Source organism: Centrocercus urophasianus, unplaced genomic scaffold (assembly GCF_019232065.1).
Source record: "Centrocercus urophasianus isolate 14NV4802_14NV808 unplaced genomic scaffold, USGS_Curo_1.0 seq_3, whole genome shotgun sequence".
NCBI lineage: Eukaryota > Metazoa > Chordata > Aves > Galliformes > Phasianidae > Centrocercus > Centrocercus urophasianus.
In genome coordinates, this window is record NW_024884866.1 from 25,102 (window position 1) to 52,803 (window position 27,702).

Consider the following 27,702-nt stretch of genomic DNA (forward strand, 5'->3'; position numbering starts at 1 on the left):
GAATGAATTTATCCAGTTGAGAAAATTATAAATGTTTGAAGTGTTATTATTCTAAGATTAAGAATAGGTCACTGTAGCTCTGTAACTCCACCCCTTATGATTCCATACCCCATCTTATTTGAAAAACCTCCTGACAAACCACTGAAACTGATCTCCAAAGCAAAGCCAACACTATTTGGAATTCAAACAACCAAAGTTTCAGAGATGTGAAAAGCCAAACTAAGTTTAGAATGATTTTCTAAATGAAAAAGTTTCCTGTAACTGCAGTATAGTATTGTCTGCCTTAAAAAAATGCTGTCCCTTTTAAGAGATGCCTCAAAGATTCAAGCAAATTGATTTAAAATGCAATGAATCATAAGAATTGTACCCATCCTACAGAACAGGAAGAAGAATTAATCTTCCCTGAATGGCAACATCTTAAATGGCTTGAAAAGAAACAAACAAGTGGCAGTATTTTCTAATTCTCCAGACACTAACTAGAAGTCATAAACAGCAGTGTCCCATACAAATTGCATTTTCAGGACTGCTGCAAATGGCCAATGATGCAGTGACACCTTCCAGCTGAACTGATTATAATAGCAATTTAACATTGTAGAGTGATAAACTTCCCATAACATGCAGCATTTAGTAGACAAGGAAAAAGCATGATAGGAATCAATACTTTCCTAATTTTTTTAAAATTAAAGTACTGTTAAAAAAAAGAATACATCAATAGTGCATTGTGGATTTGAAAACAATTCTGCCTAAGTTAAACATTACCATAAAAGTCATCAGCTTACAAGGAAAGTGATTCACGGTGGAAATCATTTCTAACTCAGTTTAGTGAAGTTTGTGTAACAATTGCCTGCCCAAGGAAAGAAACCCACTCACTTACAGACTTAATGGGGTAATATTAGAGGAGAAAACCAAAGCAATTACCAGAACGATACATCATTAATCTAGGGTACACCAGCTAATAAAAAACACACACATACACATAATTGGTACTGATGAAATAATACAGGGTTGTAAGCATCACAGACAATAAACCATTCAGTGAAAAATATTCATATTATATCAACAAGGAAAATAAAGAGCAACCAGATAAATTTAGCAACTACACGTGAAAGAAACACTGCTTCTGCTTCATATTCTAATTTCAGAGATAGGGAAAGAGGATTGTCTTACCTCAGACACAGCCTTAAGAGAGACATCAACACCACGTCTACATCCTTTCTTAGTTCTCTCGATAGCGACCTAAGAAGAAATACAAAATAAGTAACTATCTTCCCTGCAAACAGCACGTGCTCAGGGGGCAGCACGCTGCCCAGTAAAGCAAGCTGAAAATAAGTTCAAAAGAAAAAAAAACAAAAAAAAATCACCACAAAAAAAAAAATCCTTTCAAAATAAAAGAGCAAAGAACTTGATATTTGAAACTGCCAGTAAGGTTTATTGCATTTTGAAGAGTAGAGAATCAATAATTAGATTATATAGACATAATTGTGATGTGACCTTACTATTTTCAGTAAAATAATCAAATACTTGTCTACAGTGTAAGGACAGCAAACTCATCTGCATAGAACTCAGCCACGAAAGACCTGAAAAGATTCCTACTGCTGGTGTAAGCACACAAGGGCTCAAATGATACAACCTTGCCAACTTGCTTTTTCCTCCAGAAGGACAGTGCTTCCTAAAGCTACACTCAAGCGTTAAATGCTTTGGTCAAGAGTTCATTCACTGACCTGCAATGAAAGCCTTGTGTTCAGCTCCAATATTTTCTAACAGCAAACAATTTAAAAAAAATGGTTTCACGGAATGAACTGTTAAAAAAAAGAAAATCCTCACATAAGCTTTTCCCGAGGGGGAAGAAATATCCACAAGGTTTAAATTGGCCAGGCGGATTTAAGAGGAAACGGAAAAAAAAAAAAAAGCAGCTCTTTCTGTTGCGTCAAAGAGCCCACTGTGCAATAGGAACAGTGAGCAGAGTTGTTAAACTGGCAAGCTTCTGCTGAAGACAGCTTTTCAATATGCTCTCAGCATCGTCTCCCAGGCTGGCTGGAGACAGTCCCACTCCTCTTATATGAGTTATGCTCCTTCAAGAGGCAATCGCTCTTAAGGACAGTTTCTATAAACACGCTGTTCAACTGGTTTTGCTGCACAGTGAGGGTAATTAGACACATACCTGCACTCACGTATCAGAATTTCATGTTCTTGGGGGAAACACAGAGAAAACCTCAGTGTGATTCCATTGGGTGCTGTAGTCCAAGCAGCTGAATCAAGGAAATCAGTAGTCACGTGCTGCTGACTACCTCTGTGTGCACTGCAGAGCTGTGGCTAGCAGGGGTGAGTTAATCCCCCTCCTGGGAATGACCACCACAGGACAACAGAGGGTGAGGCAGCGTATTTACTGTGACAAGAGCATGGGAACTGAGCAACCTGGCTAGAGATGAACAGAGCCACAGCCATCAGCACATACAAGGATTTGCTACACAAACCTCTGCATATGAGAAAATCATCCTGAATCCCTTCTTCCACAATCAGTGCAGACTTAAGCAAAGGCATTCAGAGCGCAGGTTGACCTACTGTAGCATGTCATCATCTGATCAGCTCAACTGTCTTCTGGGCATCTCTAAGTATAAAGGGAAACGAGGATGACTTCTCAAATGAAAGGAGGTTACAGACACCAACACACTGAGGTGAATACCATGCCAAGTGACAAGGCTGTGCATACCTGTGAGATGTGTGCAGAAAGAGCCTGCAAGGAGCAGGAGAAGGATAGAACAGGTCAGAGATCCTGCTCCAAATACAAACCAAGGAACGGGCTTCTGAGCATGACTGCAGATTAAAAGCTGTTTTAAAAGCAGGACTAACATATGGCTGGATAGATAGATATTTTTTTTATTTCTAGATCTTTCAGAATTGCCACAGAGATACTAAGAGCCTGAACAAGGGGAAGGCAGCAGGAGAAAAGGAAATATGTCCAGGAGATAAATCCTCCCTGCATTATTTGTTTACTAATATGTCTTCTACAGGAAGAGCCTAACCATCTGTTTAGATCTTTACCTGGACCTGAGCAAGGCCTTTGACATGGTCCCCCACCACATCCTCATCTCCAAATTGGAGGGAAGTGGATTTGATGGGTGGACGACCCGATGAATAAGCAATTGGTTGAAAGGCCGCAGACAGAGGGTGGTGGTCAATGGCTCTATGTCCAGGTGGAGGCCGGTAACAAGTGGTGTCCCCCAAGGGTCTGTCTTGGGACCGGTGCTCTTTAACATCTTTGTTAATGACATCGATGAGGGAATTGAGTGCACCCTCAGCAAGTTTGCTGACGACACCAAGCTGAGTGGTGCAATTGATACGGTGGAAGGAAGGGATGCCATTCAGAGGGACCTCGACAGGCTGGAGGGCTGGGCTCGGGTGAACCTAATGAGGTTCAACACGGCAAAGTGCAAGGTTTTGCATTTGGGCCGGAAGAACCCCAGGCACCCGTACAGGCTGGGAGGAGTGGTCCTTGAGAGCAGCTCGGCAGAGAAGGACCTGGGGGTCTTGATGGACGAGAGACTGAACATGAGCCAGCAGTGCGCTCTGGCAGCTCGAAAGGCAAATGGGATCCTGGGCTCCATCAGGAGAGGGGTGGTCAGCAGGGACAGGGAGGTGATCGTCCCTCTCTACTCGGCTCTTGTGAGGCCCCATCTGGAGTACTGTGTCCAGGTGTGGAGCCCTCAGTACAAGAAAAACATTGAGATTTTGGAAAGGGTGCAGAGGAGGGCGACTAAGATGATCAGGGGGCTGGAGCACCTCCCCTATGAGGACAGGCTGAGGGAGTTGGGCTTGTTCAGCCTGGAGAAGAGAAGGCTGCGGGGTGACCTCATTGCAGCCTATCAATACCTGAAGGGAACCTACACCCACGAGGGGAGTAAACTCTTCAAAAGGGCTGACAACAGCAGGACTAGGGGAAATGGATCCAAGTTGAAGGAGGGAAGATTTAGGTTGGATGTGAGGGGGAAGTTCTTTACAAGGAGAGTGGTTAGGCCCTGGAACGGGCTGCCCAGGGAGGTTGTGGATGCCCCGTCCTTGGATGTGTTTAAGGCCAGGTTGGACAGGGTCCTGGGCAACCTGATCTGAATGTGTGTGTTTGGTGGCCCTGCTAGGCAGGGGGGTTGGAACTACATGATCCTTGAGGTCCCTTCCAACCCGGGTGATTCTGTGATTCTGTGATCTGTTTCAGCTACTTTCAGGTTAAAATGAAATCCTCCCTTAAGTGTTTTCATAAGGAGCAGAACATGTTTTTTTTTTTAAATGAAGTACAATTAATTTACATATGAAAGATGGCATTTTCTAAGCCTTGGCCCTGTTAACTGAATGCAAAGTCCCTTTTGTGCACCACAGATGCAGCCAATGTGCTGCTGCTACATTCTGCTCACACCACACCCAGACAACTTACCACTTGCCAAGCTCCAGCCCTAGTGTCACTCGTGTCGTGTGAGTGCATCACTAGCACTGCAAGCATGATTAATAATCCTGTCCACGCCACAGGGAAGAGAACCAAGTCTGGTTCAACATCCCAAAGCTAACAGCTAGACAAGCATTCTGACATCTCTCATAATAACAACACCCACTCTTAAGACTGACTAAATCTTCCCCACTATAAATACAGATTGCACACAGCTCAGTGCTGTCATACTGCAGGCTGAAGGAAACTGATCCCATTTGCTTTGTCTGAAATGGATTTTTTTGTCCACCTTGGGACTGTAAAAGTGCAGTTATTTGCACTGTGAGCACATGGCTATACCAGATGCCCTCCTGATGTCCTTTGCAGCCTAAATTATTGTGATTCGGTTAAAATTAGGCCAATTAACAAGAACTGCTTTCAGCTATTACAGAAATGAAGTGGACTGTGGCCAACTCTAGCATTTCAAAATCCGAATTTGGATTCAATTCTGAAGACTACAGACAGCCCCAGAACCAGAGACCTCTATTCCATCTCATGAGAAGCCACCAGATCTGCTGAAAAATGTACGTTTTTGTACTGACATTGCCATCTGTCATTAACAGATACCAGCCTACAGAGAGCTGCACTGAATCCCAACAATCCCATGCAGTTCCACTCACAGATTCCCAGCCTCCTTTTGCTCTTCTTTCTGGTTCATCACTCAGCAGTTTAATCTATTACCTCTCACCATCAAGGGTGAGATAAGACACTTGGTCTCAGCCTCAAATTCGCAGTCCCTGGCAGCCTAGACACCTCCCAGCTGTAGGAAATTGCTTTGGACAAAGCCAACGGACACCAAAATGGTAAACAAAACATCTTCCACACAGTCTCATAGTTTTTGCTACCTCAAAAATCCCCTTCTTCAAGACCTCGCTCATAAAATACTAAGGAAATTCATGCTTATCATATCTTTTCAATATTGATACAACAGCTTTAGAAAGGAGAGCAGATTGTCTTTACCCATGCCAATACCAGCTTTGATCTCTAAAGAATGCACGCAGGACTATAATTATCAGGTAAGCCAGCAGATGGATAATCATTTGTTGGGATTATACCAAGGCAGAAATTCAGAAAGTGGAGAATGACAATATCAAGTCCTCTGCCACCGTTCAATGCCAGCTTAACACCTTCTGAACACTTTCAGTTCTGTACTGACTGAAGGGTCACAGTCACATTCAGAGTCCCAGCTGTAGTGCAGACAACTTGATGCACTATGCTCAAGATCTGCAGTACTGCCTTTACATTCCACATATGCCTGTCCCTGCACTGACTGTATCAACAATGCTGCCTGAATGCCCCACACTTGATCTTTGCCACTGACACCTTCAAGAAACAGGACAATCCTCCCAGGCAACACTAACCTTTACAGCATCAGATGACTAACATGCTTTGAGGTCAGCACTGTCAGTTTCCTGCTACAGCAGATCACAAAGCCTCTTCCTGATAAACAAGGCTCATGTAGGCATTCCAGCTGAGTCCCACATTCCTGCAGGAAGGAGGTTGTGCACACTTCCAGTCAGATGGCTAAGATATTGAGACCTTCAGCGTGCCCTGCATTGTTCACATCCAAACACCACACTCTGTATGAGAACTTGGGAGAGCCACTCCAGGAGGGGAGGAAGAATCAGGTCTCAACCCGATAGGATTAGCCCAGCCCTGCCACCACCCACAGGCTTGGAATAGAAGATGAGTACGTCAAATCACTGGCACATCAGCGGTTCCAATTGAGCACAGTAACAGCCCCAAATCACAGAACTGCAGGGCTTGGAAGGGATCTCTAGAGATGGAACCCACTAAGCTGCTCAGCTAAAACCAATAGCTTCTGTTCTCAGCAACTTCTAACACGAATCCTATTGTGACGTGAGAGTCAGTACCCGTATTTTTGCAACTGTCATTATTCCATGCCCTATTCTGACTCCCTTCTGCTGTGCTAAGAAATGCTGATTTCCAGCCACGAAAAATTATCACAGTAGTAACTACGATTCTATGATTCTCCCAAAAACAGTGATCCCTTTCCTCTTAGACAAGAAAAGCCTTGTTTCTTACTTTGATATTACTAAACCCAACACTCCAAACTCTCTTGATTAAAACTAGCTGCTTTTATGACTCCTTATGAAACTCAAAAACGCCACAATTTCTGTCTAGCTGGTACCTGAGTGCAGTTCTGAAGCAGATGTTTAGCAGGGGACTCCTCGCACACCCATTCTTCTTCAAAAGCAGCTTCTGATACCCACTATCCTCCTGTTGCCTCTTGTGGCATCCTAATTCTGGCTTCACAAGCAGCACAGAGCAAGCCAGGACCACTCACCCCATCACTCCTTCCGTGGCCGTTAAGAGACACAATACACACTGTCATGTTTTGAGCCCAAAAAGTAAAATGCCATCCTACAGCAGCCTGTGGGTTGAGTAATAGAGGCAGGAAAGAAAGATGAGGAAGTGCTCTGCATTCATTTCATGAGCAACAGCAGACCTTCTGCTGTGCTGTCACCTCTGAACGGTGCATTAATTACATATTTTGCGCTCCTTCCAATTGCGACTGGTGAACATCTCTCAACAAAAGAGCTGAGAGAAGGGTCAAAGAACAGGATCTTGCACTCACTGCTGGGAACTGATAAACTGAAAGGGTCGATTGCTTTCAACAAGACAATCCTGTGATAATTTTTCATGGCTACAAATCAGGATTTGTTAGCACAGTAGCAGGAAATCAGAACAAGGCATGAAATACTGACAGTACCATGTCAGGCTAAAATCAGCTCTCTCCTTCAGAGGGCAGAGCCTTTGCAAACACACCTCTTTCTGAAGGCTGCATTTTATATACAAGTTCTCTTCCACAAGCACAGGCCAACATTGAGGCCACAGACTGAAACCAATATAGGATTCACACCCAAAAAGCATGGGTCGTTCCTCACACAAAGCTGGCAGTGGCTGTGGTGTAGGAGGATTTAGCAGCAGTGAGGAGAGAGGGTGAGAAGTCAAATTCCCAGCCATCAGATGACTCCATTCTCAGCCCAAAAATGACACCAGGGACCATACACTTCCCCCAAACTTCGTAAAAATTTGTGACAGCCTACCACAAAAACACTTTTCCACCTGCACCAGAATAGCAAGAGGATCTGCAGACATCATAAAACAGCTGATAACGAGGCAAAAAATGCATCAATTAATAAAGCAGAAAGGATGTTACTCCTTATCTGCTTCAGAGACTTAGCACCCATTTTAAATATTTAACGAAGGGATTGTCTCCTAGATATAAAGACATATGGCCGTAAGCAGTGCAAGTTCACAAGAGCAAAGTCTGAAAGGGCTGTTGTTACATCAAAAATGAACGGCCTACTTGAAAGGAATAAACGAAATAACACTGAAAAAGTTTACACTTAGATAAGTAACAGGAACACCTGCATGTAATCAAGCATCTTAACACTGAACACCATAAACTACAGATAAGCAAATCTGTAAGTTGCTGAAGGCCAGGACAGCTTATGGACAGAAAAAGCTCTGCTCTTTGAGGATAATAACTGCTGGTTACCTTAGTTCTCAACTACAAGTACCTTTTATCAGTACAAGCGATGGCAGTGCTGTTAGGGCCTTGGACCTTTACAAAGCACTTTGATTTACACCAATATCCACTTTAAAAAGGGCACTGCTGTGCTGTAAACATTAGAGATGGAATCAGTTGACTCCAGCCACCATTATATTCTTAACACCGCACACAAAACTAAGAAAGAGAAGCTCTTGAGCCTGGCTCAGCCGCTATAGTACCTACTATCACTAGTTCTAAATGCTAATGGGTAGTACCACAAAGTTTCTCATAAGCCACAAGTTTTGAGAGCATAAACTGCTCCCCGAGCTACAACAAGTACTTCAGCCCTCCCTATCCATACAAGTGCTCTTAATTCCCACTTCCCTACTACAGATACATTTTCTGACCCTCAGCCCACACACAGTAAGGTCCCTATACCTCACTAGCCCCAGTGCAGCACAAAGACCCCCACCAAGGCCTATAGAGAAGGCAAAAGAAAAGCCGCTAGAGCACAGCCTCGCGAACATCGCTAAAGGCCCCGGAAGGACCGCACAAAACGCCGGCTCCTGCGCACGCCCTGAACCGCGCGTCGCCCGGATGGGGCGGGGCAAAAGAGAAGGCAGAGGCCGCCCCGGGGCATCGGGGCGCATGCGCGCCGCTCCGCCGCAAGATGTCAGCTCAGGGGGATTGCGAGTTTCTGGTGAAGCGAGCCCGCGAGCTGGTGCCGGGAGATCTATGGGCGGCCAAGGCCTGGCTCATCACGGCGCGAAGCCTCTATCCCGCCGACTTCAATATCCAGGTGAGTGCTAGCGCACCGGCGCTATATGAAAGCGCGGCGCTCCCCCACACGGCTTTGCGGCGGGCGCTGCGTGACTGACGGGCACGTCGGCCAATGGGCTGGGGGGACGGGGCGAACGGTTGCCGTGGTGACGGGGGCACGGCGTTTCCGTTAATAGGCTGGCGGAGCCGCCCCGCACTCTGATGGCAGCTGTCGGAAAGTTTTAGAGTTCCTCTTCGGTAGTGCCTTTCGAAGTAGATTGTGTTTCTGCCCTGTACTTGAGTGGGAACCTCAGTCAAGGATCTCGCTGGCTGTTTTGTTTGTGTAGAAATGAAGCAGCATGTTAGTATCACTGCGTGTATGTGCATACAGACGTTGCACATCGTGTGGTTAGACAGTGCCGCAGTCGTTTCATCTCAGTTTCCGTTATTCACACACGTGTCCTTTGAGTTGGTCCGTTGTCGTGCAGTTTTCTCGGAGCAGAAAGGATAATGCGATTGATGAATGCGCTCAGGAAGCCAATGTGCTGTCCTTGCCCCCTGCAGTACGAGATGTACACCATCGAGAGGAACGCGGAGAGGACGGCGTCGGCGGGCAGGCTGCTCTACGACATGTACGTAACACGGGGAGGTTTGTCCTACCAGCACGTTCTCAGATCACTCTGCATTCGTTGCGTCAAACTTTGTTACAGGTTTGTGAACTTTCCGGACCAGCCTGCAGTGTGGAGGGAGATCAGTGTTATTACAGCAGCGCTGAGGAATGATTCACAGGACAAGCAGACTCAGTTTTTAAGGGGTAAGGATTTTACTCCGAGAATAGGGAGAGTCCAAAAGGAACCTAAAGATAAGCCCTCTGGTTTCATAGCTAGTTGGGCAAGTACAAAAAACACAGTCTGATAAGCTAGAGAAATGACTGAGCACTTGAAGTCTTCACATTCACTGCCAGCAGCCATGGGCAGTTTTGAAGGCACCGTTTACACCAGACTAGTTGTAATATTACTCTTCTCTGAAGGTGCACTTCAGAAACTGTAAGAATAAGCAGTATGTCTCCCTTTGTGTATACGTTACTCTAATTGAGGAAGTGTTTGCATTTTCGTGGAATGGAGTTCATAGGAATACATCTAAATTATAGGGAGAATATATTGATTTCTGTGTCTCATGGAATATTTAAATTGGAAAAGGTACTTTTTAGTTAAAGTAATGAAGTTAGACGTGGTATGTAAGCGAAGAATTAAATGAAGATCTTGAAGAAACATGTTTATTTTTTCACTGTTCTACTCATTAGCATTCTTACTTGTTAAGTTCAGTGCATCCAAAGAAACACAGGTTTCCTACAGGCTTCATTCAGAAAGATAGCATTTTAGGTTTTTTAGGCTCTGGTATTAAAAAACTGAAAGAAATATAAGGAAATATTTTCAGTCTATGTAGCAAGGTCACACTGACCTTGTCATTTACCCTTAATCAGCCACCTTTGCAGTTCAAACGCAGTGAGTTGCACTGTATCTTTTCTTTAAAGGATTATTTGAAACCCTTCCTGGTCGAGTGCAGTGTGAAATGTTACTGAAGGCCACAGAGCAGTGTTTTAACACACTAGAAAGGGCAGAAATGCTACTGCTACTTCTGCGACGCTTCCCAGAGACTGTGGTACAACATGGGGTAAGAGTAGCTCATAATAAGCGTTTTGTTTGTTTGTTTTGTAAATGCAGTGAATATTCCATGCTTTTGGGGGGGGGGAGGGAAAGGGGCAGGGGTGGGTGAAGAAAAACACACATACATACACACAGAGTGTTGAGGAGTAAAAAAGAATAACGCACATACACACAGAGTGTTGAGGAATATTGTAGTCTAAGAGATAGTATTGTTTGAGCTTTTTTCAGTTAATACTCACTGACGGCAAAGTTATACTTTGAGGTTATAACGAGACTCAGAGCAGAGCATTTGCTTAGATGTACAAGACTATGGTGGAGCCCTTTAAATACTGGCGTACTTATATTGAAGCATAGTTTGAAGACTGTAAAACCTGTTAGTTCTGAAACTGACTTGAACTAACATATTGTACTTCATACCCGCAACAGGAAGAGTGCGCAGGTCAGGTGACAAGCTGCAAATGTAAGGTGTGGTAGCTTTCACCTTGCAGTGCACGTCTTTGATGATACACTCACAGGCACAATTCTTTTGGTCCAGGTTTTGTTATCGCCTGGCACTGCTTTTCATCTGCTATTACATGGTGCTAGTTTAACTACATAGATACTAATGCATCCAGTGAAGTAGTTAATTCCTACTGAATTACTTTCAGTGATTGTTCATCTCCATTGAATTGCAATTCCAAAAGTTTCCAAAAACACTGGTGCACCATTTGTTTTTTACCTCTGCTTACACAGGTTGGCCTTGGAGAAACATTATTAGAAGCTGAAAATATTGAAGACCAAGAATCCCCGGTGAATTGTTTTAGAAAATTGTTTGGTAAGAAAACGCTAATATTCTTGTCTTTTTGTACAAGCTTATAGAATGGCAGTGAGATAAATTTGGAGTTAAGTAAATTGCTGTCTTAGTATTAAGATTGGAAAAGCACTTTATTCAGAACAGTGTCAGGCTGCTTTAGGGCAGGATTACCATCTGCCACAAACAGGTATTGCAGTCATTCATTTGAGGTTTTTTGTGATTCTTTGTGATACTGCTTTTCTGAAAGAGTGGTCAGGTGCTGGAATGGGCTGCCCGGGGGAAGGTGGTGCAGGCACTGACCCTGGAGGTGTTCAAGGAGTGTTTAGGCTCTGTGCTCTGAGGAACACGGTTTAGTGAGAACTATTGGTGATAGGTGGATGGTTGGACTGGATGACCTTGTAGGTCTTTTCCAACCTTGGTGATTCTGTGATTCTATGATTCTTTTTGGTGTTTGGTCTGCCAGAGATGGGAATTTACGTTGCTAATTGAAAAACTTTACTTGGGACAAATAGAATTTAAAAATTCCGCAAACTCTAATGGTTTTGTTTTGCTTCTTTGCTATTTTAGTTTGTGATGTTCTTCCTCTAATAATTAACAACCCTGATGTTCGACTTCCTGCCAGCTTGTTATATAAATACCTGAATAAAGCAGCAGAATTTTATATTAACTATGTAACTAGATCTACACAGACAGAAAGCCAGTATCAAGGTAAGAGTATTTTTACAAAATCAGACTTTCTTAAAATACATTTTGTCGTTACTGAAATAGGTTTATAAATGCATCACTTCAGTGTAATGTATCTCGTAGAGAAAGATAGGACAAAATGTCTAAGATGTCCTCATCCAACCTGCCAACTCTGATTACCCTGAAAGCTCAAACGTGTTTTTTTACTCTTCTCCTTAGTTATACATCTGTTAGTTTGATTTCTTTCTAAAGAGAAGAACGTATTTGTTTTCATAGGTTCACAAGATTCATCTGATCTTATGTCTCCAAGCAAACGTAGCTCTCAGAAATACATAATAGATGGTCTGACAGAGAAATCATCCCAGATTACAGATCCGTGGGAGAGGCTGTTTAAAATATTGTCTGTGGTGGGAATGAGGTGTGAATGGCAAATGGAAAAAGGAAGAAGGTGAGAAATTTTAACTTTTCCAGGTATTCCTTCTTGAGGAAGATTGATCTTAATCCTTAAGCAGATGAGTCAGAAAAGGACTTTAACATGAGGAAAGATTTTCTGTAAATTCAGCGCAGATTTATTTCAAAACTGTATAATGTAAAGTAAAAATGTGAGCCCCTTTCAAATTACTAAACTATATCCTTGTTGACTAAAGTCATACATAAGAATGACAGTAGTGTGGGATGTCCTTTCCTAGGTGCCACAACAAATTAAAAGGTGAATATTTACTGAAGTTTCGCTGGGATGTGTCCCTAGACTTCCCTGACATGCAGCTGAGATTTCCTGAGTGAAAACATCAAGCTTTTCACATTCAGTGTGAACTGTTTGCTTTAGTTTTTGGTCTGTGTAACATGCTAATTTTTTCTTTCTTTCTCAGAAGTTTTGGAGATATTTTGCATAGAATGAAAGACCTCTGCAGATACATCAGTAACTTTGATAGTGATGCTCATGCTAAATACAAGAATCAAGTAGTGTATTCTACAATGTTGGTCTTCTTTAAGAATGCATTCCAGTACGTCAGCAATATCCAGCCATCTCTCTTCCAAGGTTAGTTTTCATTGCTAATGCCTTCAGGATCTTTCCTCAGTAAAAAACCCTTTTAAAACTATTGGTTCACAAAGTGACATGGATTCTCTTTAAAATTCTCCCAATCTGTTGGACAACTTTGGTATTGGGTTGGAGCAAAGATCTGTTTAACGTAGTGTTACAGTTTCAAGCTCAGTTAGCAACAGTAGTCTAGAGAGGAGAAAAGCAAAAGACCAGATGTTACCTATAACATTGCTAGAATTCATTGCCACTGTTCTATCAGCATCATGTTTGTTTTCTCCTCTGATTTTGATTCTTTGAAGCTTACATTTTCACGGCTTCTGTATGGGAACTGCTGTATCATGGCCTGGACCTCTAATTGATCACCTGAGGCAAGCAATGAGTCAGCCATGGGAGTGCAGGTGAAGGTAATTCACCTGCCCTACCAGAAGGGGTGGAGCCTGGCTCCACCTCTCCTCGATCTCATTTAAGTGCTGACTGCCAGTGAGGAAGGATCTCTTCTTGGAGATTCCTCCTTGTTGAGAATATTGAGAGCCTACAACGTTTTTGAGAGTTTTCTGTTTGTTATCTTCCTGTTGTGATGATCTTACTTAGCCTAATTTTCTTGTGTATTTCTTAATTACAATATCTGTATATTCATTGATTATATAAGCTTTTTGCATAATGTAAGCATGATCTTTAAAAACCTGTATTGCATGAATCTTTAATTTCTGAATTGAGCATTTTAACGTGAATGTTATTTGCTGTTTTTCCTGGCCTCTTAAATTTGTTACATTGTCAAATTGCTTTGAGATTCTCTTTATGGGAGTGTTTAGTGAGCCCTGATTCTTAGTAAGGGGTACAATTCTGTTTCTTATCTTGTCAGATTGTGTTTTTTGCCTTTCTTGGATAAAGTCTGATCTGAAATAGTTGTATCTGCTATTCTCTTTCTTTGCAGTGGGTAATAATTATTTATTGATGCTACAATGGCTGACTAATAATGAAGTTAAAATTTTAATACTATGAGTATTGTTTAGAAGTCTTAATATCTTTTCCTGCTTGAGGTAATGATGAGTGGAGTAATTATACACTGTGTGGTAGGGAAAAACAAAAGCTACGTTGTCAGTCTAGTAGCTCTGAATTTTGGTTTGTGACTATCTTCTTGTGACATGTGTGAACTTAGAGGAGATCCTCAGAGAGAATTCTCAGTGTGTTTCTCTTACGTAATTCTTATTTGCCTAGTTGAGGACTTGAGAAGTGAATGAGGCAATTCACACTTCTTAGGCTTGACAGCAGTTGCTATTTGGGCTGATGCTTCTAGTGTTTCATTTATGACACTATGCAAGAAATAATTAAACTCTGTAACCTAGACTCTAATTAAGCTGAAAAACTTGAAGTGGCTGTGTATAGCATTCAGTGTAATGCAAGGGAAGGCTTGCAGCACAAGCAAAAAGTGAAGTTTGCTTAGATTTTTAAGACTGGAGGTTTTGGTGTAAAGATTATAGTAGGCTTGCCTGCTACTGGCAAGAACATATCCTTTGGAAAGCAAAGTGGTTGCGTGGGTGCTCTGAGAAAGGAGAGTGAGTAACAGAAAAGCCCTTTGCTTTCTTCTCAGGTTTTACAAGTAGGCAGCTCTTGAGACTTCAGTGTAAAAAGTTTCCCAGGATCCCACTTGTGGTACATACTTATCTGTTCTCACAAATGCTATTTTTTTACATTGACTTGGCTGTTTTAAGTGTGCACAGGTTACATCGTGACACAGAAAGATATGTTACAGAGGAAGTTCTTTGAATTTGCTATAAATTTTGCATAGGGGACATCTAACTGATGATATCTGGTTTGAATCTAGTTGAAAGAGGTAAAATCGTCACTTAGTAAGCATAGTAGGTTGTTGGTGTAGTACCAACTTCTACTGACAGCTTATGCATCACATAAGTCTTAAATCACGCAAATAGTAACAGGGTGAATGCAAGTACAGAAAACTCCTGTTGGCATTACTGTGTTTTCTGGCAGATCTCAAAAAGGGAAAATGGATTAATGCATTTCCCCTTTCCTTTATGTTTCTTTTTGTCTGAGCTTTGCATACCTATGTGTATTTAGGTTATGCTGACAGAGAAAACATTTTGGGAAGGAGGAATTTTGCAGTGGTGGGTGATTGTGTAGCAGTCTGTTTTGAGATTGTGGTATAGTCCCATTTTCTATTTAATGAAACTCTAGCATTGAGATCTGGAATAACAAACACCAGGTCTCACAGATTGTTCTGTCTTATCAAGGAAAGCAGAAATCATGTATGTTTTGCCTCAATATGGGGCTTCTGTAGAAGCTTTGAGAGTGATGGAAGCTCCTGTACAACTGAAATTATATTGAATGGTTATAGTGGAAAAATCTTGCTTCTTTGAGGTATTACTACCTGTCAGTATATTATTTTGACTCCTAATGAGAATGTTTTTAAAATATTTCTATATTTGTAGCCATTAAGTCTGGAGCTATCTGTTCTGTTTACCTGTTGAATAACTGTGTTGACATAACATTAATTAATGCTTGATGAGAAGAAAGTTTGTGAGAGCATATCTTACGACTGCTCTGTAAGAAAAGGGCTCATAGATAGATCCTAAAGCCTATAAGATATTTGTTGTGAGTCTGGTAAATGTGTTCTGACCTTTACTGTAAGGCTGCTTTGAGGAAAAACAGTTTCACCATGGCTGCTTATGCAACTTAACTGAATTGCATTTCAGATTTTATTCTTTAACATATTCCTTCAGTATGAAGGAAGAAGAATCGGCTCGATGTAAGCACAATACTTTTCAGGTCAGTTGAGATTTAACTTATGTTTAAACCCAGGTCCAAATGCTCCAAACCAAGCCCCACTGATTCTTCTTGAGGATGTGACCAATGTCTATGGTGATACAGATATTGATCGTAACAAACACATACACAAAAAGAGGAAACTTGCTGAAGGAAGAGAAAAAACAATGGTAGGTTCTCTAGATTTTTTTTCTGTGAAATGATGGCACTGATACTGGCATTTCAACATTAGAGGTTTTGATGTATTTTTAGAGCTACCCCACAATAGTAGCTTCTGATGATATTATAGAAACATGTGTTTTGCTAAGAAAAGCAAGAGTAAAATAATTTTTGTAGCAACTGCTGTAGATGTGTGGATATGAACATTTCAGCTTAAAGAAGCTACGAAGAATGGCAGTAGCAGTCAGATTTTCTACAGGTGTAGCTGAATTAATTGACTTCGTATTACTGGAACTGTGAATACATTTACTTCAATAATGGAAAACATTTCATAGAATTTCTGATAGAAGTGCTTAGACTTAAATGGGAATATTTTCTTTGCATTATGCCATTGAAGACTTGAACTGAGTGCTAAAACGTAATATATATATATATATATATATATATATATATATTATATATATCTCCTTGAATCAGGAATCTGGCTAAAGCACATCTACGAGAATGATCTGTAGGGATACTCTTTATCACGCTATGCCACTGACTTTATTGGTAGCAAACCAGGTAGTTCTAATGCCAAAAAAAGCTAAGTGAAATAGTGAAAAGTCATGCAAAGACTATGAAATTAGGATGTTGGAATCTCTGTTTTGGGACTGCTTACTTTTGTTAAGTGGAACTTCTGTTACTTCAGAACTGTATGAGATCTAAGTATTGAATCTCTGGGTTTTTTGTTGATAAGCAGAGCTCAGATGATGAGGATCCTTCTGGAAAGGCACGAAGTCGTCATATTGCAGTTAATAAGGCAGACCTTGCAAACTCTATTGAAGTACTAGAGAGCTTTAAACTGGCAAGAGAGAGCTGGGAGCTGCTCTGTTCACTGGAATCACTTGACAAAGGTAAGGCTAACTACAGACAGTGCTACGCTTACTTATTACTGTTGTTTTAGTATTGTTGAAACTCAATTCCAGCCAGTGGAAGCCTTTGAAATATGGCTTAATTTGCATCCCTGTTATTTTTTTTATCTGGGTTCTGTAAGAAGCTGTTCTCAGTTGATACTTTTCTGAATGTTATGTTTCTTGGCTTCTGTTTCATTCCTTGTGTCTTTGCTTGTTCACTGGCTTCTTTTGGAAGAAGCTTCCACTGAAAGAACAGTTGATTAGTAGTAGTGCTTGTAGGTGAGGACGGGCTCCTAATGGGTGCTTTAGTTCATGCGTAAGCAAGTTGGTTTTATTATCACATTAGATGTTATCAGACAATATATCAGAACAAATTTATCTTGGGGAAAAGTGAATACTATTATTTAACAGTATTTGTTGGACACTGAAGAAAAGTATTACAGAAATATGGTTGTATCTGATTGTATTGAAAGAGTATCCTATTTTTAAAGGACTTAACATTCATGCTGTTTTGTTTTCTAAATACAGCTATATATTTCTGGATCATTGTTTTTTAACACAAAGCTATCATATGCTGCTTTTTTCTCTGATAACTAATACAGAGTTCACCAGAATTTGTTTGTCGTGGAAGACTGAAACCTGGCTTTGGTTAAGAATCTTTCTTACGGACATGATTATTTACCAGGTAAAAAAGATAAACACTGTTGAAAACAACTCCATACTATTGCTCTTTTAGTGAAAAGCTACTCTGATTAGCTTGTCAGATGCTTTGTCTGCTGACTTCTTCCTTTGAAGTATGACCCTTTAGGGGATGGAATCGCACCATTCTTAGTGCAGAGCTAGGTACCTTACACACTATTCCTGTGTTAGTTTTTTTTAGTCCAGCTAGCATTAGCATATGAAGAAGATGAAATGTGTGTGATGAAATTAAAATGCAGCTTGTCTGCCAATACTTTCTGTTGAGATACCATCAGAGAAAATAATTCAAATCACAGGTTTTAACATGCTTCAATTGGATTTAAAATTGGTTATCTCATTAGAAATTAGTTTATAAATATCATCCTACTATTTCCAGAGCAGAGGTTGTTCTTTCATGTATTTCCCTTTTTGTTCTATTCTTGCAGAACAAAAGCTGTTTCAAGACTTATATAACTAAATGGAGTGACAGCTAACTCCAAGGACCATAACTTATTACAGTTATGGGACTCTACATAAATGCTTTTGAAAGCAGAGTTGTTTGTCTCCAGCCTTGCAAGGGCTGGATCCATGCTTATGTACATAGCACATCACTGGGGAGTTTTCTGCTAGACAGAAATGTTGAAGCCTTGTTATTTAGACACCCACTTTTTTGAAAGCTCTCTATAAAGGAATTCTTATTTGTCTTTCTACCCATCTTACACACTCTGTTCCGTCTTCTTCTTAAAGGGGCAGTACAAAAAGGCAATTAGCAGCCTGCATCACTTGGCAGCTCTTCAGGGATCTCATTCTCCACAACAAATTACAGGACAAGGATCACTAGAAAGTCAGAGAGCGCTAATCCAGTTAGCAACGTGCCACTTTGCCCTTGGAGAGTACCGGGTATGTACAGCATTCCATGCACTGCTCTTTTAGATGGCGCTGTGGTTCCCATCTGCTTTGAGTTTCCATGTCAGTGTACTTCCAATAGGGTATCAAATGCAAGCCATGGTCTGCAGAAAAATTGGTGCTTCACAGGGAAAAGAATTGCCCTTACTGCGTAATCTGAGTATCCATTATTATCTCACATATACACTCTATTTGGTAGCTATGATTTGCATTGTTAACTAAACAGTGACTTAATGTAGCTAGAAGTATTTTAGTGGTCTGTCAGTGAAAGCTTGATTTTCTTTTTTGAGTTGCTTACGTTAACTGAAAGTTTTAAAATATGAAGATAATTCTTGTGTATAGACTTCATGTTGCAGGGGAAGGAGAGGTGTATAGAAAGTACAGATAGTAGTAATAAAGGCTTGAGTAAGGATTTCAAAGCATCCTAGTATTGTTGGAGTAGTCTTTCCTTTTTCTCCAATACTTATTCATTAGGAACCTAATTATATATCTGTTCAGACCTCTTACTGTCTCTAGAAAATTGCATTAAAATTTACAGCATTTCTGTCATAGTGTTCAATTGTCATTTTCCTGTTCTATTTTTACCACGAACAGGACAAATTCTTAAAAATTCCTTTAAGAATTGATTGAAAATATAGTATTTAAAGATAAAAAATTTTGCATTTTAATGATTTAACACTCTTAAGAACAACTAAAATGGTTTCAAGCTCTGAGATTGCTTAATGGGATTCATATCACAGCCTTGTTTCTTTGCTCAGTCAAGCTAAAATATGCATTCATTCTGCAGTTCTAGCACCAAACTTTGCCTTTTGCTTTGTCTGAAATTTTTAATATAATTAACTTCAACTTAAATTAGACTTGTCTATTTCCTGCCTATTTTGTTTCTATCTTGTCTCCTTTTTATAGCAAACATGTGAAAAAGTGCTTGACCTCATGTGCTATATTTTACTTCCAATACAAGAAGGAGGTAAAGTACAGGAAGAGCAACCCAAAGTCAAGTCTAAATTCAGAAAAGGTATGCAGTTGCTATTACCCTGAGCTCAGGATTGTCTCAATTTCAATCTTCGTTTATATATGATGTATATAATTCTGTTATATATAATATTATATAGGTAGATATCTATATAATACACTGTGAAAAACAGAGGTAGTTCTTGACGTCATCTTTTATTAATTTGTATCCTGCTGATGCCTATTAAATTGCTTTGGGGACCAAGTCCTTACACAGTACAAGAGAAGGGAAGAATATTTAAAAAAAAAAAAAAAGTATAATGTCACATTTTGAATAATTTGTAATTGCCTTCTAAGTTTTCTTCCCTACTGGAGAGTGTAGGCAAGTGTTTATTTTTCTTCATTCGGATTTCTTCCAAACTTACAGTCAGAAGAGCACTTAAGAAGTCTGTGATAAACTGTTCTGTTGCAGGGTCTGATTTGAAGCTTTGGCCGTGTACCAGTAGAGCTATCATGCCTTATTGCCTTCATCTGTTGTTAGCTTGTTTCAAGGTAAGCTATAGTCTGCTGATCTCAAGTCCATAAGGCCTAACATACATCGCTGGAGTCCTGAAATTGCATGGCCTTATCCCAGTGGTGGCACTAGGTGTAAGGGGCTCTACTTCAAGTGTTTCTCACCTCAGTGGGTTTGTGAACGGACACTTCTGTTTGAGGGGAGGAATAGCATTTGTTCTTTTTCTCTTTTAGTCATTGAAGTTTGAGGCAGAGAAAATAGGATTTACCTCAAAATACTTTTGCGTATATTTCTAGACTTTGCTATAAATCACTGAAGAGAATTAGGCTGGGAATTTCCAACCTGTTTTAAATATATATGTTAAGGCAGTTTGAAATACACTTCCTTTAGAGCTTGTTTTGTATTTGCACAGATGTAGTTAAATCCGATCAGTTTAAGTGTAGTGTGACTTTCCTTATCTTGTCAATGCCTTTTTTTTTTTTCCTGAAGCTCAGAGCTTTCACTGACAACAGAGACGACACGGCATTGGGCCATGTGATTGTTCTACTTCAGCATGAGTGGCCAAGGGGTGAAAATTTGTTCCTGAAAGCCATCAACAAAATCTGCCAGCAAGGGAACTTCCAGTATGAGAATTTTTTCAACTATGTCACAAGTATCCTTTCCTTAGTAGGGGATGTCTTTCACATCCAATGTTATTTGCTGGGGTGATGAGAAAGCTGATGGCTAGTTTCAGCAGGTTCTCTCTGTGAGTAGTATTCTGTATAACGCATGTACAATGCAAGCCTCTCACAATAACTGCCGGCAAATAATGGACCATAAATATGCCTTCTGTTACCCTTCAGACACTTCGAAGTACTTCTAAGTAGTGTTGGATGTAGAATCTTTCTCAGTAAGATATGTGCCATTGAACTACAAGATTGTTGTTTTACTATGCCACGCTTAGCTGGCGGTAACAAAAATGGTGAAGTGGCTTCAAAGAACTGAATCATTTTCATTATTACTTGAATGCTTTGTGTGGGTAAGCTTTGGGGTTGAGTAAGATAACAACTTATGTCAGAGTTCACGCAAAGCGTGTCTGATATGTAGTCGGCTTTCTTGCATACACTTGGATCAGTATATGCACACAGTTTAGTGTTTAACTGGAGTAGACATCCAACCATGGTCCTGGAAAGCTCAGGTTCAGATTCCTTTGTGAGACAAAACTCTGTTCAGAGGCTGCAATAATGGCAGTATTCAAGGAAGAAAAGAAATGGCTAAATAAAGGACAAAATAGGAAATAGGAAAGGTGGTATGTACCATTATATCCTTCAATGTCAGCTTTGCTTTGCAGAGCATAGGAAGAGAATGTGAAATCAGCTAGTGAGTTTGTATGGTCCTAATGACATGAGCTTTTATTGCAGTCAGACCATATGTACAAAAATAAATTGACTGACTGATATGTATTCCTGTGTAAAACAAGAAACAATTTACCAAAAATTTTTTTTCCTTTATTTCTGGAGGGCTGGGGATACATGCTGTGATCTTCTTTATCACTTTTAGGAATTGGATGCTTTAATAGCTGTTAACTGTGGTTGTCCTGTGGGCAGTATGGCCTCTATGCAGGAGTAGGGATGTTGACTACATTTTTCTTCTTTAAAAAAATCTTTAACGTGTTCTTCAGATATTGACATGTTGGAGGAATTTGCTTATCTAAGAACACAGGAAGGCGGGAAAATCCATCTGGAACTGTTGCCAAATCAAGGAATGCTGATCAAGTAAGGATGAAAATATATTCACTTTTTTTTTTTTAAAGTAAATTGTTCTATCATCACATTTATTTAATATTCAGTGTATTAAGTCTATCATAGCTGTGAGTTTAAATGTAAGGAGTTGGATAAGGAGCTCAGAATCTCTTCCACTGACCTGTGAACTCCTCTGTGGGGTTCTTCAACTTTAAATTCCTTATACAGAACTTTGTTATTAAATGTTGCATTTGCTTTAGAATTGTGTATTACCGTGATGCCGGACTGCTCTTTCAGCCAGAGGCTTGACTTGCATTTGCAGGAATTCTTTAAGAAATGAAGCACGAGTGCAAGCTGTTAATAATTTGGCTGAATTACAGTGCTGAACAGAAAGCACTACTTGTTACAAACAAAGCTGTGAAAGGCTTAATATAAAACATCAATTATGTTCCAGGTGTATAACCTTTTGTCTGAATTAGCAGACCGTCTGTCATTATGTACTGAACAGCCTATTCTGCTCAACTTTTTATTGGATGGTGAAGAAAATTAATAATATATATTAACTTGAGAAGTGTTCTTTGTTTGGAGTCAAGACTGAACTGTTGCAGGTTTCAAGAGGCAGGATGTTTGGGAATATCCTGATTGTTTATTAGAACTTGATGTATTTCAGGTTTACAAAAGGGAGACTAGTAAAAATTTGCCAGTGTTCTAGTTCAGGTCAGTGTATTCTGGCTGTTAACTTAAAGTATCACGGGGCTCAAGTGTACAAAAAAAGGTAACTGTTCAAATTCAAACAAGTAAATCAATTTTCCAGAGTACTCTTTCAAGCTCTTGATTTTCATATTCTTTACTCTTGCTTTATCTCTCTGTCTTTAGCCAGATGTGTTGAAAACAAACATTGGGGTGTGCTGCTTGATGTATGATGTTACATAGTAGTCTTTGTCAGCAAGAGCATTCTGCAGGGAAGACCACACCTGATAAATTCTTGGCTGCTGTCTCTAGTTAGTTTTAATAGCTTAGTGCTATTTCATTGGATTGCTGCTTTTTCTTTAATTTGCATGGCAGCTGTTTTTTATTGTTCTGACTTCCTCAGAACAGGTGATGAGCAGTGCTTCTAGTGAGACAAATCTCTTTGCCCTCCATCTGACCAGTGTTATGTTTTCTGAATGATGGCAAATGCTTGGAGAAATCTATTTCTTTGTGCTTATTTTACTACCGTGGTCAAATATCCTGTCCAGATGGAAGAGGCTGAGAGTAAAGTGTCTCTTACTTGTTTAAGATCCATCAGAGATGATTTTGTCAGGGAGCTGAGCGGGAGGAGACTCCCTGGTATCCCAAATATTGCTTTTGCTGGAGTGGTTTTGAGGGTCAGACGTAGTGCCAACAGTCTTGACCTCAGTGGCACTGGTTAGCTTACTTGCCTCCTCCAGCACTTCTAATCAAGTGTCAGCTCTGTTTCCTAGGACATTAGCTAGCTACTTCTAAGTGGTTTGCAGGCTTACTGGCTTTCATCTTTCAAAAGTCTCAGCAGTTCTGGTTGTTTGAGCTGCTGCACCATCTTCCTAGTGATTGCAGAGGCATACTGTTCATGCACAGGAGGATGCTCATGGTTTTTGCCATACCAGCCTGAAGACAAAAATCTTTGCCTGGTCTTTTCTCAGAGTAAATGAGCATAGAAGTCCTATGTCATAATTAACAGGATGACAGGTATGTTTTCTGCTTTTTTTTTTTTTTTTTTTTTTAAAGAATGAGCTTTTGTATTGTGAATTCTTATAGAAGGTTTTCTTTCCAGGTAAAACTTAAATTCTTACACCAATATCATCCTCAGCACCTTACTCTTCTTGGGAGACCATTCCTTTTTCTGAACTAAACTACACTTCTTAAAAAGCTGATGTATAGTCTTGGTAGCCTCTCAGTCAGGTTCTGCAAAATGTAATATACAGCTTGTGAGGTTTCCCTTTCCTTGGTATCTATGGTGAGAATATGAAGTTCCACAGTTTGGGTTTCATGAGGTGGTAAAGCCAGCTCATTGTTTGCACAGCCAGCAAGACTTGTACAATGAGCTCTGAGTTCTGCTAATATTTGCCTTTCTACTCCATTGTAGATAAGATGGGTTTCATAGCTGTACTGATTACCTGTGGCTGCATTAGCTAGAGAGGTTAAACAGGAAAAAAACAGCATGCAGGAAGTGACTGATTGACATCATGCTCCTATTTTTGATAATCTTAGTCTAATTAGACTGATCTTAGACTACCAAACACTGCATGAACTTGATGTGAAAGCTGATCAGTTTTCTACCTCTATTCCCATTCCCAGCTCATCTCTCCTTGAGGATGCAGGAGGAAATCTTAGTTGAAGTGAAACAAACCATCTTGAAAGCATAGTTTTTATTCTGATTGTGCATTTGGGTATGTTTACTTTAGTAGATCTTGCAAACAGTCTGCAGACGCAGTTGTGCAGAATTCTGTTTGCAAACATCTGCCACCATGGGACCAACAGTGTCTTGCTGCTATTTTTCATTTTCTATTTGCCATGTTCAATTTTGCCAATATTGTGTTCATTCATGATGAGTTCTTGAAAAAGTATCTCACATGATTGAGTAATTCCTTTGAGTATTTTATTTCAGTTATCTTATCTGTACTGTAGAGGTTGTTGTGCTACTAACACATTTGATCTTAAATTGAGGTGAATTTTTTTTTTCTTTAGCATAGCACACCATCCACATTTAAGTAGTATATACTAATCAGAAAGCTCATCTGCAAGATCTGGAGGTAGGTGCCTAATTCAGTACTAGAGGCACATATGTCCAAGTTTGCTTCTCAGCTCCTTAGCATCTGTGGGAGTGAATTTCATACACTGCTTGAGTGCCTATGTAAGTTTTACACTGTTTTGAAACTTGAATTAAGAAGCTAGGCCTGTTCTCCTTATACCAAATTTCCCATTTCTCCCTAGGTAGGGCATTGGATTTGCTCTAGGATGTAAGTGTAAGATGATTATCCTGTGCTCTAAGTAGCGCACAGAGATGAGGGCTTCACAAAGACCAGCTGACACTTTTTGGATGGTAGTTCACGTGACTCTGGGTTGTAAGCATCACTGCAAATATTCCCCTTAACACAGGGAGGTTGCTCTGAGTGGGCATTTCTGCTGTGACATTATGCCACCCTATAGCAGCTTCATTTGTGTGTGGTTAGAATTTGAAACAGTTAAAAAGGTCATCTGTGGATTAACTAAAGGATATGTATGCAACCTGTAACAAATACTGTCATGTGCACCATGTGGCTGATACCGGCTGTGCATGCATTTGGCTTGAGCTCAGCAGCAAGTCCCTTACCTCAGGCTGTGGGCTCTCCCTGACACTATCTTCTCTGACACGCTCTCACTGGCTGTGCAGGAAGACTGTGGTATCTGCAGTGCTCTTCTCCAACCCTGTAGTTTTATTGTCCTCTTATCCTGTGTTCTCCTTGAAAATAAATTTTTTGATACTTAGATGAATATAGTTAATGTAATTATTAATATTATATGTAATATGTGGCCCAAGACAATTTGTCTTCACTCAGTGTGGCCTAAGTAAGACAAAAGGTTGGACACCCATGAATTAAATCTTTTCTGATAAGCACACTTCCTGGGACGACTAATGACAGTTCATTGTGTTACAGCTGTGAGTTGATTTCTGCACCTACCACTGTTCTTTCTCCACACAATTATGCATATCTATTTAGGCTACATTTGCAAAGCAGCCTTAACAATGAAATCTGGGGGTGTTTGTATGTTCAGTGCTGTTCAGTCCTGCACTCCTTGGACTGCTTGATGGTCTTACTGCTTTTGGGCTCATCTTAGTTCTCTCTTGCCCCTTCTTTTTTTTCTGGATGGTTGTTTTGCACCAGAGGATTAATTGGTGTGTGGGTGTTTGAATACTGCTATTTGCTGTTTTTTAAAGGAATTCTAGCCCACCCATGGGGTTACTACAGCAGGAGTTCATACCTGTGCTACAGCCCAGCATACAGACTGCTGACAGGTACCAAGTGGAAAAACCCCACTCATAGTGTGATGTGTTTTGTCTACGTTTTACTGCCCATGGTTTTCAGCAACTTATTATTCAATATCTTTTTTTTTTTTCCCTCCATTTGTGCCTACATTGCCTGGCAAATCATGTTGTTCTATTTAACTTTTTCTTTTATTTTTCCCATAAATTGCCAGTATCTGTGTCCTTTCAATGTAATAAATCACTTTTGAATTAAACAAAAGTAGAAATTGGCCAAAACAATAGCGATGTTCAGTCATGTACTTGCAAGTGCATAACCTTCTCAAGATAACACTGGATCCATTTGTAGATACTTCTTGTCAGCTGAGCTGTTATGAAATATTTTCTGTTGTCCAGCCATTATGTGACAGACATCTTCAAGAGTTCTGCTGTCTTGCTCTGTAGCTGTAGGTTGTTAGAACCTTTAGGTTGTAACTGAGCATAGCACTCACCTGCCAGCAGTGTTTAAGACAGTGAAGTGGAAAACGACTTAGCCTGTAAACTGAGGATCCTAGAGTGTTTTCAGTGCAGTTTTGCTTTGCCCAGCCTAGCTCTAGTCTTCCAGTAGCCTCTTTGCCTTTTCCATGTGTAACAGAGGTCTCTGCTGCCTCAGCAGAAGGAGAGTGACTGGGAACAGAATTTGACTTCAAGAAGTTTCCTCTCAAATTCTGGAATAGGTGATTTAATTGAAGGTGGAATGCTATTTTTTTGGTTAGGGCAATTCCTAGACTTTGCCATTCTTCATTTCCAGCATTGGTGTGCCTTCACCATTTGTTTCCTTTCTGTCTCTCACTGTGCATGCTGGGTATGGTCCAGGTCTTCACTTCTTATTTCTGACTCAGGACTCCTTTCAAAGCTAACATTTTTACTTTTCCTCTCTCATTTGTTTTTATGCTGTTCCTTTAGTGGTGCTAAGGCTTTCATTTCAGGACATACCCTTTGCCTCCTGGACCAAGTGTGGCTTGCAGGTAGATGCTAAGAAGTTTGGGTCTAAATGTATGGAGTTCTGGATCAGTGTGAGTGGAGTCTGGAGCTTCAGCACTGCAGAACACTGTTCTATGGACAAGACTCCAGCTATTGAACATAACAGGCCAGCATGAGGAGCAAGAGCCATTAATAAGGAAGGCCTTTTCCAGGCCAGTAAACTGAGTTCCACCAGCCAGAAGTGCTTTAATTTGCTCAGTTAGCAGCCCTTTTGTTCTGTTAGAAAACAATTCTTGATCTTCTGCTTAGAATACTTTCCTGGTATCTAGTATCTCCCTAAGAGCTCACTTCTACTGGTGCACACTCAGCCAGGCTTCATTTCTGCACTTCGTGTCATGAAGGCACTGTACTCTGTACTGTGAAGAGTTCACTGCACCTTGCATTAATTAGTACCCATAGGATTCTGTGCTTCCTATGTGCACCCTCCATGCAAGGAGAACATCATAAAAAGCTAGGTTAACAAAACACTTTGTCCCGTTATGCAGAACTGCATTGTTTTCTTTCCTAACAGCCACTATAACCAAAGCATTGAAAGCATAGTCACTCATAGAACTCCTAACTTTTGGAACACTCTTACACTATGAAATACTTACTTCAATAGCCAGTACAAGCTTCAGATCTCCTTCTATAAACTGAGGTATGATAGATACACAGGTAGTGACATGTAGTGCCTTTTAAATTTCTGTAGTGCTCCAAATAACCTTGATTTGGTTTTTGTCTCTCTTTCCTTCATGACTTAAGGCATCACACAGTTACCCGGGGTATAACTAAAGGAGTGAAAGAAGACTTCCGCCTGGCCATGGAGCGCCAAGTCTCACGCTGTGGGGAAAATCTCATGGTGGTCTTGCATAGGTTCTGCATTAATGAGAAAATACTGCTCCTTCAGACTCTGTCTTGACTGGACTGGATCATGATGCACCGTCTCCCACGGAGAGAGAGGCTTTTAGCTATCCTAACAGGAGCAGAGCAGTAGGAAAGTCGCTTATCTAAAGGTACAGAAGTTCCCTGCAAGCAATAAGTTCTGCAGTACATGAACACAGCATCTGGCCACTGCTTGGTTTCCTCGTGAAAGTAGATTGAACTCTATAAATAAAACTTGGTTTAAAAAGCCTTCTGTAATTAGTTGGTTCTGTTTTTTTTTTTTTTTACTTT

General features: G+C 40.5%; 2 protein-coding genes across 18 annotated transcripts in view; one reads left to right on the forward strand and one right to left on the reverse strand.

Moving 5' to 3' along the window:
• The window catches only part of LOC122165491 (chondroitin sulfate N-acetylgalactosaminyltransferase 1-like), a 31,443-nt gene extending 22,948 nt beyond the window's left edge, over window positions 1-8,495 (reverse strand). For 2 of the 10 annotated variants that reach the window (XM_042828487.1, XM_042828489.1), the window contains exons 1-2: window positions 2,162-2,467; window positions 1,168-1,236 (exon numbers count right to left, since the gene is read on the reverse strand). The gene's annotated coding sequence lies outside the window, so the exon portion shown is untranslated. The other 8 variants (XM_042828480.1, XM_042828488.1, XM_042828481.1 and 5 more) reach the window with 7 other exon arrangements.
• A 137-nt stretch (window positions 8,496-8,632) lies between these two features.
• On the forward strand, window positions 8,633-27,669 carry INTS10 (integrator complex subunit 10). Of its 8 annotated transcripts, none has more exons than XM_042828356.1 (18): window positions 8,633-8,793; window positions 9,318-9,385; window positions 9,464-9,567; window positions 10,288-10,427; window positions 11,153-11,234; window positions 11,781-11,921; window positions 12,174-12,345; window positions 12,767-12,936; window positions 15,757-15,890; window positions 16,619-16,775; window positions 17,378-17,460; window positions 18,201-18,353; window positions 19,266-19,374; window positions 19,783-19,862; window positions 20,314-20,476; window positions 21,485-21,578; window positions 25,483-25,560; window positions 27,292-27,669. In XM_042828356.1, the coding sequence occupies exons 1-18, from the start codon at window positions 8,665-8,667 to the stop codon at window positions 27,446-27,448; spliced, it is 2,214 nt and encodes a 737-aa protein (XP_042684290.1). In that variant the 5' UTR covers window positions 8,633-8,664; the 3' UTR covers window positions 27,449-27,669. The 8 variants fall into 8 exon arrangements, with proteins under 8 accessions (XP_042684290.1, XP_042684292.1, XP_042684291.1 ...); XM_042828358.1 differs by having other exon boundaries at window positions 16,622-16,775; XM_042828357.1 differs by having other exon boundaries at window positions 12,770-12,936.
• Window positions 27,670-27,702: the final 33 nt, after the last annotated feature.